Source organism: Chlamydotis macqueenii, chromosome 2 (assembly GCF_036417535.1).
Source record: "Chlamydotis macqueenii isolate bChlMac1 chromosome 2, bChlMac1.mat, whole genome shotgun sequence".
Classification (NCBI taxonomy): domain Eukaryota; kingdom Metazoa; phylum Chordata; class Aves; order Otidiformes; family Otididae; genus Chlamydotis; species Chlamydotis macqueenii.
In genome coordinates, this window is record NC_141557.1 from 118,081,972 (window position 1) to 118,092,672 (window position 10,701).

Consider the following 10,701-nt stretch of genomic DNA (forward strand, 5'->3'; position numbering starts at 1 on the left):
AATAGTATATACATAGATTGTTTATTTACAAATTGTGTTATCTTAAATGAAGTATTAAGTTTGCTGAAAGAATGGAGCAAAAACACACAAGCTATCAAATGAGATCTTTATAATAGACTCTTGAGTTGTAAAATGAGGCTGAAATGGAGTTATTTGGATTTTCATCATAAACTTGAAAGGACTGTCAAATTACAAAACTGAAACGCATGCTTTGTCTTAATTAGCTTTAGGCGAAGCTTTTTTCTTTAAAGCGCAGCATTGAAGCCATATTGCTGGCTGTGACAGGTGTAGAAGGAAAACTGGGATTTCCTTTAGAACTGTTACTGATTGAAGAAGATATATTGTGCCTTTCCTCTGCAATGCATACTGTATTATTATTGCAGTGTTGTGCTAGTATTAAAAAAAAAAAAAACAACAACAAAACAAACACAGGAATTTAAACAGAGTATGAGTAGTGTAGCTTGCTTTAAAAATATTTAAGTTTTTTAATACTAGTAAGAAAATCTAGGTAGTTAGGTTTCCAAAGTATATAAAACCATATATAAATTAGTCAGCCATCACTTAACCAAACCACTGGTTTAAATTGGAAAATACGTCCTTTTTGTGAATAAAAGATGTGGCAAGAAAGAGAATCCTATTCCTTTATCATGTCTGTGATGAAAAGACCTTTTTAATTTGTGTGGTTTTATTTAGATTGGGAATGTCAAGAGGGGAATCAATGAAACTCACTGCAGCGCAGAACAATGATGAAGAAGAAAGCAATTCTTTGTGTGGATCTTCTAGCACACCTGGTCCTTCTAAGCAAGCAACCTTTGAGGACCAAGAAGAGAAAGGCGCTAAAATTCCACCTTTACCAGAGAAAGATTATTGTCCATCTCTTTGTAGTATGGAACAGGTTCCTATTAAGGATCTAACGGCAGACTCAGAGGATATACTGGTACCTGAAGAATCAATCATTCAGGAGGAGATTGCTGAAGAGGTTGAGACAAGTATTTGTGAATGCCAAGAGGAGAACCATAAAACAGAACATGAGTTTTCTGAGGAGTCAGTAAGTCCAGCTGGCACAAATGAAGAAACAGAGGCAGTACAGCTTGCAGACAGCACTGAGTCCTGTGTCATGATGAATGATGTTACTGATACTGTATCTCACATAGAAATTAAAGTGGAGTTGAAGTCAGAATGCCCTCAGGAGGAGATGTCAGTTGTGATAGATCAGCTGGAGGATTCTGTATCACCAGCACAATCAGCTTCATCTACAAACTCTGTCAGTGATACAGCAGAGAAGGATTCTGAGTCTGCAAAAGAGCTAATTGCACCAGAAATGCAAAATTCTGCTCTGGAAGGCTCCTTGTTCACTGGTGGAGGCATTGCGGTGGATATGGAGCTTCAAAGTGACCCCGAGGAACAGTTGTCTGAGAATGCTTGTATTTCTGAAACTTCCTTTTCCTCTGGAAGTCCAGAAGGACCATGTGTTTGTATTGCTTCTCCTGGAGGAGACACCCAGTCGACTTCAGAGGAACCCTGCACTCCAGCATCTCTTGAAACAGCTTGCTCATCTGAAGTGTCCAGTACTGAAAACATTGAGGGTGATATGCAGCAAAAGGCCAGTGATGAAAACTTGCACACACCTTTAATGTCAGAAATCTCTCCAATGTCCACCTCACCTGTAACCTCAGAAGCGTCTCTGATGTCAAATCTACCTTTGACATCAGAGGCATCACCAGCTTCTAATTTACCTTTAACATCAGAAGCATCTCCAATGTCTGATTTGCCTTTAACATCAGAAACATCTTCTATATCTTCTGTTGTTCTAACTTCTGAAACATCTGTCGCAAATAGTTTGCCTCTTCCATCAGAGATATCTCCAGTTTCTAATTCCCCAAACAATGAAAGGCGTATTCTGCAACAAAGGAAATCACCATGTTTGTTGGAAGACTCCCTTCCCACTTTAAAAGATGAAAGCTCTGCTGTTCCTAATATAGTTCAAGAAGAGAATCTTGTTGTTCAGCCAAAGCAAATTCAGAGTGCACCTGAAAATATCAAAGTTGGTCCGCTAACGATTATACCTGATACTTCAGTATTGGAAGAGCCTCAAAGCAAAAACCTCAGTCATCAACCATGTAAGTCCCATTCTGAAACTGAGAAATCCTACATTACATCCATCCCAGAACACTCTCCTCCAGAGGTGATCAAAATTAAAAATCACAGTGTTCAGCAAAGAGGTGACAAGAAAGGTACGCTCTTGCCATCAGAGCTAGCTGTCTTATCAGAAGGATCAATTGGCAAAAATACTGAATTGCTTCCATCAAAGCCACATGACAAACTATATACCTCATCTCTAGAGAAAGCTACATTCTCTGAAGTGTGCAGAAGTAAATCTCACAAGCTAACAGGCAGCAGCCAAAGCCGTCTAGAGAGCTCACATTCTTCCAAGTCATTAGAACCCACAAAATCACCTGAAGTGAGGAATGAAAGTAGAGACCCAGAGATCCCAAAGAGGAAAACAGCAGAACAGCACAGTTTTGGAATCTGCAAAGAGAAGAGAGCTAGAATAGATGATGATCAGCCTAACCGTAGTGCTTCATCAACGAGTCCGTCTGATAAAGATCAGCCACCCAGAGAAGAACCCCGAGTTCCACCCCTTAAGGTAAAAGTAATGAATAAACAGGCTGACTTGGAAACTAAAGGTTTATCTCCCTCCTGCTGACTGCATGCAGACATAGTGCGTGCTGTATATTTTGTGGAGGTGTGAAGAGTGTCAGTACTGATGTTTTCACTTTACTATTACATTTCTACCATGCCACATTACTTCTGATACAAATATACCTGTGGTTGTTCAGAGTCTTTGCTACAAAATGGCTTTTGTGTGAGGGGAAGTTTTCCAGGATCTATTGGCTTAATCTAATTCAAGAGCTTCCCCGTCATTGACGCAGTGCTACTTGTTTTTGTAATTGCCCAACTGCATTAGCTGCCTGTTCTCCCGCGGGTTACTTCTACAGCAAGCACGAATAATAAATGTTACCATAATCAATATTAAGAAAAACAACCAGTGTTCCAGCAAGGGAACCTAGAGTCGGAATAGTTGGAGATCCCTTTGCAAGCCCAGGGCTTCGAGTAGGCTGAAGTATAAGATTTCCCCGTAGAATTAATTGGAAACAGAGACCTGGCTCTCGGGGGGAGGTGTCTAATTGATATATTTGTAGATATCTTTGTTAATGGCAAAACAAAAGGTAAAAAAGGTACACCAAATAAGTAAATACTTTTATGTGTATCATTCTGCTAGGTAAGAAAGTAAATTCCAGTTGAAAGCTTTTTTTTCCCTAACACAGGGATCTATAGATCTAGTTATATATAGGCTCAGCGTTTTGACCCTTTTAATTTTGTACATGATGACATCAGCCAAGTTTTAGATCCAATTTCCTGAACTTAAGCCATTGACTTTGCAATACTAGTTCCTGATTATTCAGAAATGCCCTTTTCTGCATTTATTTTTAACTGCTGCAATCACTGAGCATTGTTAATATGGCCAGGAGGGCAAACAGGCTAACTGTTTTAATCACTAGTGCGGCAGCATACTTCAACTAATTTATTTTTATGAGCAGTGATGCAACTGGAAGTTAGCCCATTCTGAGTTTAGTGATATTCTTTCATATTGGGAAGGTCTCTATCTAGCCTAATAAATTCTAATTACTCTCTAAGCTCAAAGGAAAATAGATCTCTAGGGAATAAGAAAAAGTCATGAGTATAATAATAAAAATAATCAAGCACTTAGAACTTGAGCAGTTCTGGTGATGCAAAGTGGAAACTGAAAAACGTTGCTACTGAAACAGCAAAATATTTTGAAGTAGTTGTGAGTTTGTGCTGTTCGTTAGAATATGTTCATGTAAGTGTTAAAGCCTAACAATATTAGGCATGAGTGTTTATTTGTAAGCCAAAGTTTAACTGCTAGGAAAAGTGAAGTATTCCACTCCTCCAGAGAGGCATAGAATTGTATGCTTATATAAATGGTAACATATATGACAATACCGTCTCAATATTGATTTCCACTGATCTTTTATGGAAAATCAGATGCTGTCAGTCTTGCACAGTCTTAAGAATTGAGTCTTCCTGAAGCCTGCAGCCAGTGAATGAGAACACGGAAAAATTGGCAAGCATTTCAAAACTGAAATGTTTTTTTGCCAACCTTTGGGTATTCTGAGAGAGTGTATGAGTTATAAAATGGTCCCAGGACTCTTAATCTCTAGTCTTGAAAACAGATGTGCCTAACTGGAAACATACTAATAATCCCAGTGATTTTACAGGTTATTATTTTGCTTAAAGTTTTAGGTATTTAAAACTTTAATATTTGGATTTTAATATTTGTAGGTTTGAAGATTTCATTTTTGAAATGCAGTAGTGTAGGAGGTATCCGGGGATGTACTAAAGCGGATCTTCTAACATTGCAAGTGAGGAAGGGAAAGGCGTATCCTTTGGTGATTCTCTTCTTTTATACCACTTCTGTAAAGTGCTCTGAGCATAACATGAAAAACAGGCTTAGTGGAGACACTGCTACATCCTCTCTAAAGGCAAGATTTGCTGTCTGGTATATAAGTGAAAGACAGGCTGTTCCTAATGTCTTATTCATTGGAGACCAAGGAGCAAAAGCACTACATGATTGTTATTTTCTCACACTTCTGCAGCAAGTGCTTAGTTGTAGGCTCTTTTCCAGTATCACTGCACTGGGCTTGTTGATCTTCTCAGTTAGATACACTGCATATAAAACAGGTCTGACAAATTGCTTCAGATAAGCATCACGTTGTCATCCAGTTCAGCCTTTCTTCCTGTCAGAAGGATCAATGTGAGTAGGCTAGTACAGGTGTCAGTTATTCATGCTGGAGGATGATAAAATACTGAAGTGTAAATATCATTAATTTTTAGCATTTTTCTGTCTGGCTGCACTGAATAGTAATTCCCTTCATTATGTTTCTCTGACCCTTTAAGAGACAGCTGGTGATTTTAGCGAGTCAATGATCTCATTTTTTTCTTCCTTTAGATTCAGCTTTCGAAAATTGGACCACCTTTTATCATCAAGAGCCAGCCTGTTTCTAAACCAGAACCTCGAGTTTCCCCAAGTACATCAGTGAGCAGTGGGAGAAACACTGGGGCTAGAACTCTTGCAGATATCAAAGCAAGAGCTCAGCAAGCAAGAGCCCAAAGAGAAGCTGCTGCTGCAGCAGCCGTGGCAGCCGCTGCGAGTATAGTCTCTGGAGCAATGGGGACCCCGTGCGAAGGTGGGAAGACGAGAACACTGGCACACATCAAGGAGCAAACAAAGGCCAAGCTATTTGCAAAGCACCAAGCCCGAGCTCATTTACTCCAGACTAATAAAGAATCAAAATCACAGTTCAGCTCAAAGGAAAGTACCTCATCTCTGGAGATACCAACTTCTACTGACACAAAGATTGAAGGTTCTACTGGCGTCATTATAGTTAATCCTAACTGCAGGTCCCCTAGCAACAAGTCTGCTCATCACCGTGAGACTACCGCTTTATTGCAGCAGTCACTTAACACAGCTACGTTACCAGAAACTGCTACTGAGCTATCTGTGCACAGTTCTGATGAAAATATACCTGTGCCACAATTGTGTGAGAAAATTATTTCATCTACCTCTACTGAAAGTAACAGTGTGCCAGTGCTTTATAATAAAAGTTCAGTCTCTGTGTCTGTTTGCAGCACTGCTATGTCTGGAGCAATTAAAGAACTTTCTTTTGCGAGTTCTGTTGATAAATCCTCTGTTTTAATGTCTGTTGACAGTGCAAACACAGCAGTTTCAGCTTGTAATATAAATATGCTGAAAACCATCCAAGGGGCTGATACTCCATGCATAACCATTGGACCAAAATGTATTGATAACAGTAATGTGCCAGTCTCCATAGATAACACAGTCTTATCCAATGCCATCGATGACAAAAGGTTGCCAATACCAAGTAGCAATGCAAATAATGCAGTCTCCGGTCATTACGCCACTGTGCCAGCTTCATCTATTGCAAATAATTTGCCAAATCATCTCTCTGGTAGTTCTGTACTGATTCCCCCAGTGGGGACTACCAACAGATTTTCTTCTGATAAGATAGCCATAACTGGGTGTAACGAGCAGAGCACTGTCTCCATTCACACTACCGTTAGGTCAGCTTTAAGTTGTGGTGAGGCCCTTGCAGATTCTGTTGCAAGACCACCTATTTCAATGTTTACTGGTAACATGGTGACAATAAGCTCTTACGATAATGCTACTAAATTAAATGCTGATCTCTTAGAAAAAAGCTCTGGAGCACGAAACCGAATGGATCTCTCTGGTAAATCTCAGCCAGTGAGCTTTACGCAAACTGCCATGAACAGGTCTATACCTTGCAAAGTCATTGTCGACCACACTACAAATCTGAATTCCAGTCTGTCGCTTCCTCCTTCTATTGAAAATGCAGAGAACAGCATTGACCTGCCGAGCAGGCCCGTAAGGACAGAAGCTGCCTTACAAAGTATAGCCTGTCCTCAGGTGTCTGTCATAAGCAGGCCTGAAGTGGTCTCTAATGAAAGCCTTGAGCACAGTTCCAGCTTTATCACCATTACAGCAAAGCAAGACAGCAAGAACTTGCAGGCAGGTTGTTCAAGTCTTCGAGAAGTGCCTCCTGCTCCTCCAGATAAATTGATTGAGGTGGTTACTCCCAGCCAAGGTTTTGCTGAGCAATTAAGGGGGCCTTCAGCATTTAAGAATGAAGCAGATGCTGCCTGTGCCAGTCAGTATAACACTAACAATAGAATTTGTTGGCATGATGAAGAGGCAATGAGTACAGACCAGCCAGTGGTCGGCCATCTGAACTCCAGTAAGCATAAGGAATACACAGAGCAAAACTGCTTAAAAAATGTCAAAACCGAACCTTCCAGTTACACGCAAATGTCAGATCTGCAATCCAGGAGTCTTTTGACGGGCATTGCTGTTCCCGTTAAATCGGAAACTAATGAGTCTGACAAGTGCTTCAGGATGGACACCGAGGATTTTACAGGATCTGAAGTTCCTGCCCAGACTGCAGAAATAACCACGAGTGTGCAGCCGACGCAGACCTCCAAGACATCCATCATGGACTCCATGGAAGACTCCCTGTCCCTGACAACAGAAACCCTCAAGAGAGTTACCAGTGCCGGGGGCTCTAGCTGTCGCTTGTCGTCAGTGGAGGCCAACAATCCTTTAGTCACACAGCTACTGCAAGGCAATCTGCCGTTAGAGAAAGTGCTGCCGCAGCCCAGATCAGGAGCCAAACTAGAAATTAACAGGCTTCCCTTGCCTTTACAAACTACCTCAGTATGCAAAACAGCAGTGTCCGAGAGAAATACTATCGAACATCTTTCCAACTCTCCTAATCCAGATGGTAAAGGATTTACAGCAGGCAGCATAGCCCCACTACAAATCAGAAAGCGTGAAAACCATCCGAAAAAGAGGATGGCCAGGACTGTAGGGGAACACGCTCAGATTAAATGTGAGCCTGGGAAGGTGTCAATGGACACAGATGTTAAAGTAGCTCCTTGTGTAATTAGTTCCAGCATGAATCAGCTAGGGCATGGTCAGCCATTTAAGCAGGAGTGGCTGAACAAACACGCCATTCAGAGCCGAATTGCTCACAGCCCAGAGATCAAGCAGCAGAAGAGGCCGTTGCCGTCATGCAGTTTCCAGCAGAGCTTATTTCACGTTGATAAAAATGGCAGCTTTCATGCAGAAGCCAGTACCTCACATAGACAGCATTTTTACCAAATGTCCATGGCCGCGAGAGGCCCCATTCCTACAGCAGCTTTGTTGCAAACTACTTCAAAAGGCCTGCCTGGCTGCAACGCGTTCGCTTTTAGCAGGCACCTGGAACAGAAGGGCTTGGGAGATGTGAATATTTCTACAGCAGCTCACCAGTTGAGGCTAGGAAGTGTGTTTTCCCCTAATATTCAAATTAAGGAAGGTGATGACATTGCCAGTGCCTCTCAGACTCTGCAGAGTAAAACATTAGTGCATCCCCCTCCTCCCCCTCCGCCCCTGCCACCTCCTCCCCCTCCTCACCCAAATGCAGAAGTCCCCTCTGATCAAAAACAACCGACAGTTACTATGGAAACCACTAAAAGACTTAGTTGGCCTCAGCCAGCAAGCATCTGTAGCAATATAAAATCTGAACCTATTTCTTTTGAGGAAGGTTTAAGCAGCAGCTGCGAACTGGGCATGAAACAAGCTTCCTATGATCAGAACGAAGTGAAAGAACAGTTAAAAGCATTTGCGTTAAAAAATGCAGATTTCTCTTCCTATTTACTTTCTGAGCCGCAGAAGCCTTTTACCCAGCTCACTGCTCAGAAAATACAGACGCAGCACGCACAGCAGCAGCAGCAGCAGCAGCAGCAGCAGCAGCAGCAGCAGCAGCAGCAGCAACAGCAGCTCTGTGGAAATTACCCAACAATACACTTCGGTAGCACAAGCTTCAAAAGGGCGGCGTCTGCAATTGAGAAATCGATTGGGATTTTAGGAAGTGGCTCAAACACTGCCACAGGCCTGTCTAACCAGAACGCGCAGATCCCGGTTCAGAAATTTGCTGACAGCAGCAATGCCGATGAACTGGAACTGAAATGTTCTTGCAGGCTGAAAGCCATGATCGTGTGCAAAGGCTGCGGAGCCTTCTGTCATGATGACTGCATAGGGCCTTCCAAACTGTGTGTAGCTTGTCTGGTTGTACGGTAGGAGCTGAATCAAAGATGCAGTATCCCTTATCAGCATGGGAGAGCAGGATAAAGAAACGGAGAAATTGGAACAGGTTAGGCCACTGATGGTTTGCAATCAGTTGATTGATTTTTATTTTCTTTTTTTTTTTCCAAGTGGTGCTTTCAGTATTTAGTTCTTCCTGCCTGAGTGCCATTTTCTGGGAAGAAGAGGAAACCTGAAGAAGTTTTTTAAAAAAATAAAGCCTTGTTACTGAAGCTTCTATAAGCTCTCTTGCTGTGCTAAAAAAAAAAAAGGCATTAATGCATGTCATTCATAGCTTCTATTTATTTGCACAAAGTGCAGCATGTTTTTTCTCCACTTTTTGATAGCTGATACAAGCTGCAGGTTAAAGATCAGTGGAAGAATCTTCTCAGCAAGAAGTGGAGTAACTATGCAGAATGAGCAACGCACTGAGTAGTGACTGTTTTGAGTGGGGTAGTGGCAGGGTGTGGGGTATTGGCCATTGTAGCTTCTAAGTCAGTTTGCAGTTTTTTTGGTGATAGGATTGTTTCCTTCAATTGACTTTCACTATCTGGGGCTAAAATATAGTCAATTCACCTAGGGGAAAGAAAAAAAAAAAACACCAAAAAAACAAACCAACCCAAAAAAGAGGAATTTAGATTGTTAGAGGAGTTTCCATACCTGCTTGCCAGGGACTATGGAACTCAAATCTGACTCATCATCTCTTCTTCGTGATTCCTTGAGAAAGATTCGTATAGGCGATGGGTTAGTGGGACCAACACTGGAATCCCATTGGCTTCAGTAGAGTCTGGAAAAAGTAACCTCTTTACTGGGGATTAGAAACCTGTTTTCCTGTTTCCCACTCAAATATTCTTTATTTGTATTTGTCTCTCTAATCTGTCCACTTGGTTTGTCCCAAATAAATATATATATATGGAGTCCAACTTCTCTAATAGGTTCTGGATGTTTTAGGTTTTTTGTGGCCTAAAAATGATGCGTTCTTATGATGGATGAATAAGGAAAGATTCTAATTGCATATTGGTTGACTATTAGTTATCAGTTTTTCCTCTTATGTGAGTTACTCTGTTTAAATAACATGTCAGAATTTTGCCATTTTAAGTAATTCTTAGAATTACTTACAGCACTAACTTTTTTTTTTCTCAAAGGAATTCAGACCCTTTACTCTACCTTTTAGAAATTTGGAAGCAAAAAGACATTTTTTTTAAAGGGATACTGCATCTTTAAAGTAACCTTCAGTATTTATCCAGTACTGTATTTACATTTAGGACTATAGCTGCATTCCAGATGCGCTAGCCACCATATCAGCAGAGAAGAAAAATGATAATTTTGAGGACCTACTCACCTAAAAGAAAAATATTATACAGGGATAAAGCACATGCAGTTGCTGAGGAGATGAAAATACCTTGGGTTTTTTTTACTCCCACTTCGAGAACATAAAATGTGGAGTGCAAGTCATCCATCTGCCAGTATGTGGTTGGGTCTATCCAAATGTCAGCATCTGAGAGAAATGTTATTTTTACCATTACAGTAGACCCTCACTAATCTAAAGACCTTACAGTCTGCTCAAGAAAACTGATTTTCCTTCCAGGATTTTCAGAGAGCAATGTAGTAAGAATGTGTGAGATGCACTACTGCTTGGATTTCATGGTGCATATACTGTTGCATTCTGAAATATTAATGTGAATGATAGAACTAGGTTTAGGAAAAAAATAAAAACAATACTACATTTTACACTATACTTTTTTAATATGATCTCTGTTTGCATACTTATTCAAAAGCTGTAACTGGTCTCCCTGACATGAGTGCATATTAGTGAGGTTCTACTGAATGGAGGAACCACATTTATTTTCTTGTGGGACCATTTTCACAAACACGTTAAATGCCATTTGTTGTCTTAAAAGTGAGCTGGAATACCTACAACATACATTCCTGTCATAGGAAGCTCTATGATGCACCTT

General features: G+C 40.9%; 1 protein-coding gene across 3 annotated transcripts in view; it reads left to right on the forward strand.

Moving 5' to 3' along the window:
* Nucleotides 1-8,787, forward strand: part of ASXL3 (ASXL transcriptional regulator 3) — a 66,700-nt gene extending 57,913 nt beyond the window's left edge. The window contains exons 9-11 of one of the 3 annotated variants that reach the window (XM_086742297.1): nt 694-2,647; nt 5,033-8,377; nt 8,411-8,787. In XM_086742297.1, the coding sequence (XP_086598423.1) occupies nt 694-2,647; nt 5,033-8,377; nt 8,411-8,740 (5,629 nt within the window). In that variant the 3' untranslated portion in view covers nt 8,741-8,787. Of the gene's footprint in view, nt 1-693; nt 2,648-5,032 lie in introns of all 3 variants that reach the window. The other 2 variants (XM_086742298.1, XM_086742296.1) reach the window with 2 other exon arrangements.
* The last annotated feature ends 1,914 nt before the right edge of the window (nt 8,788-10,701 follow it).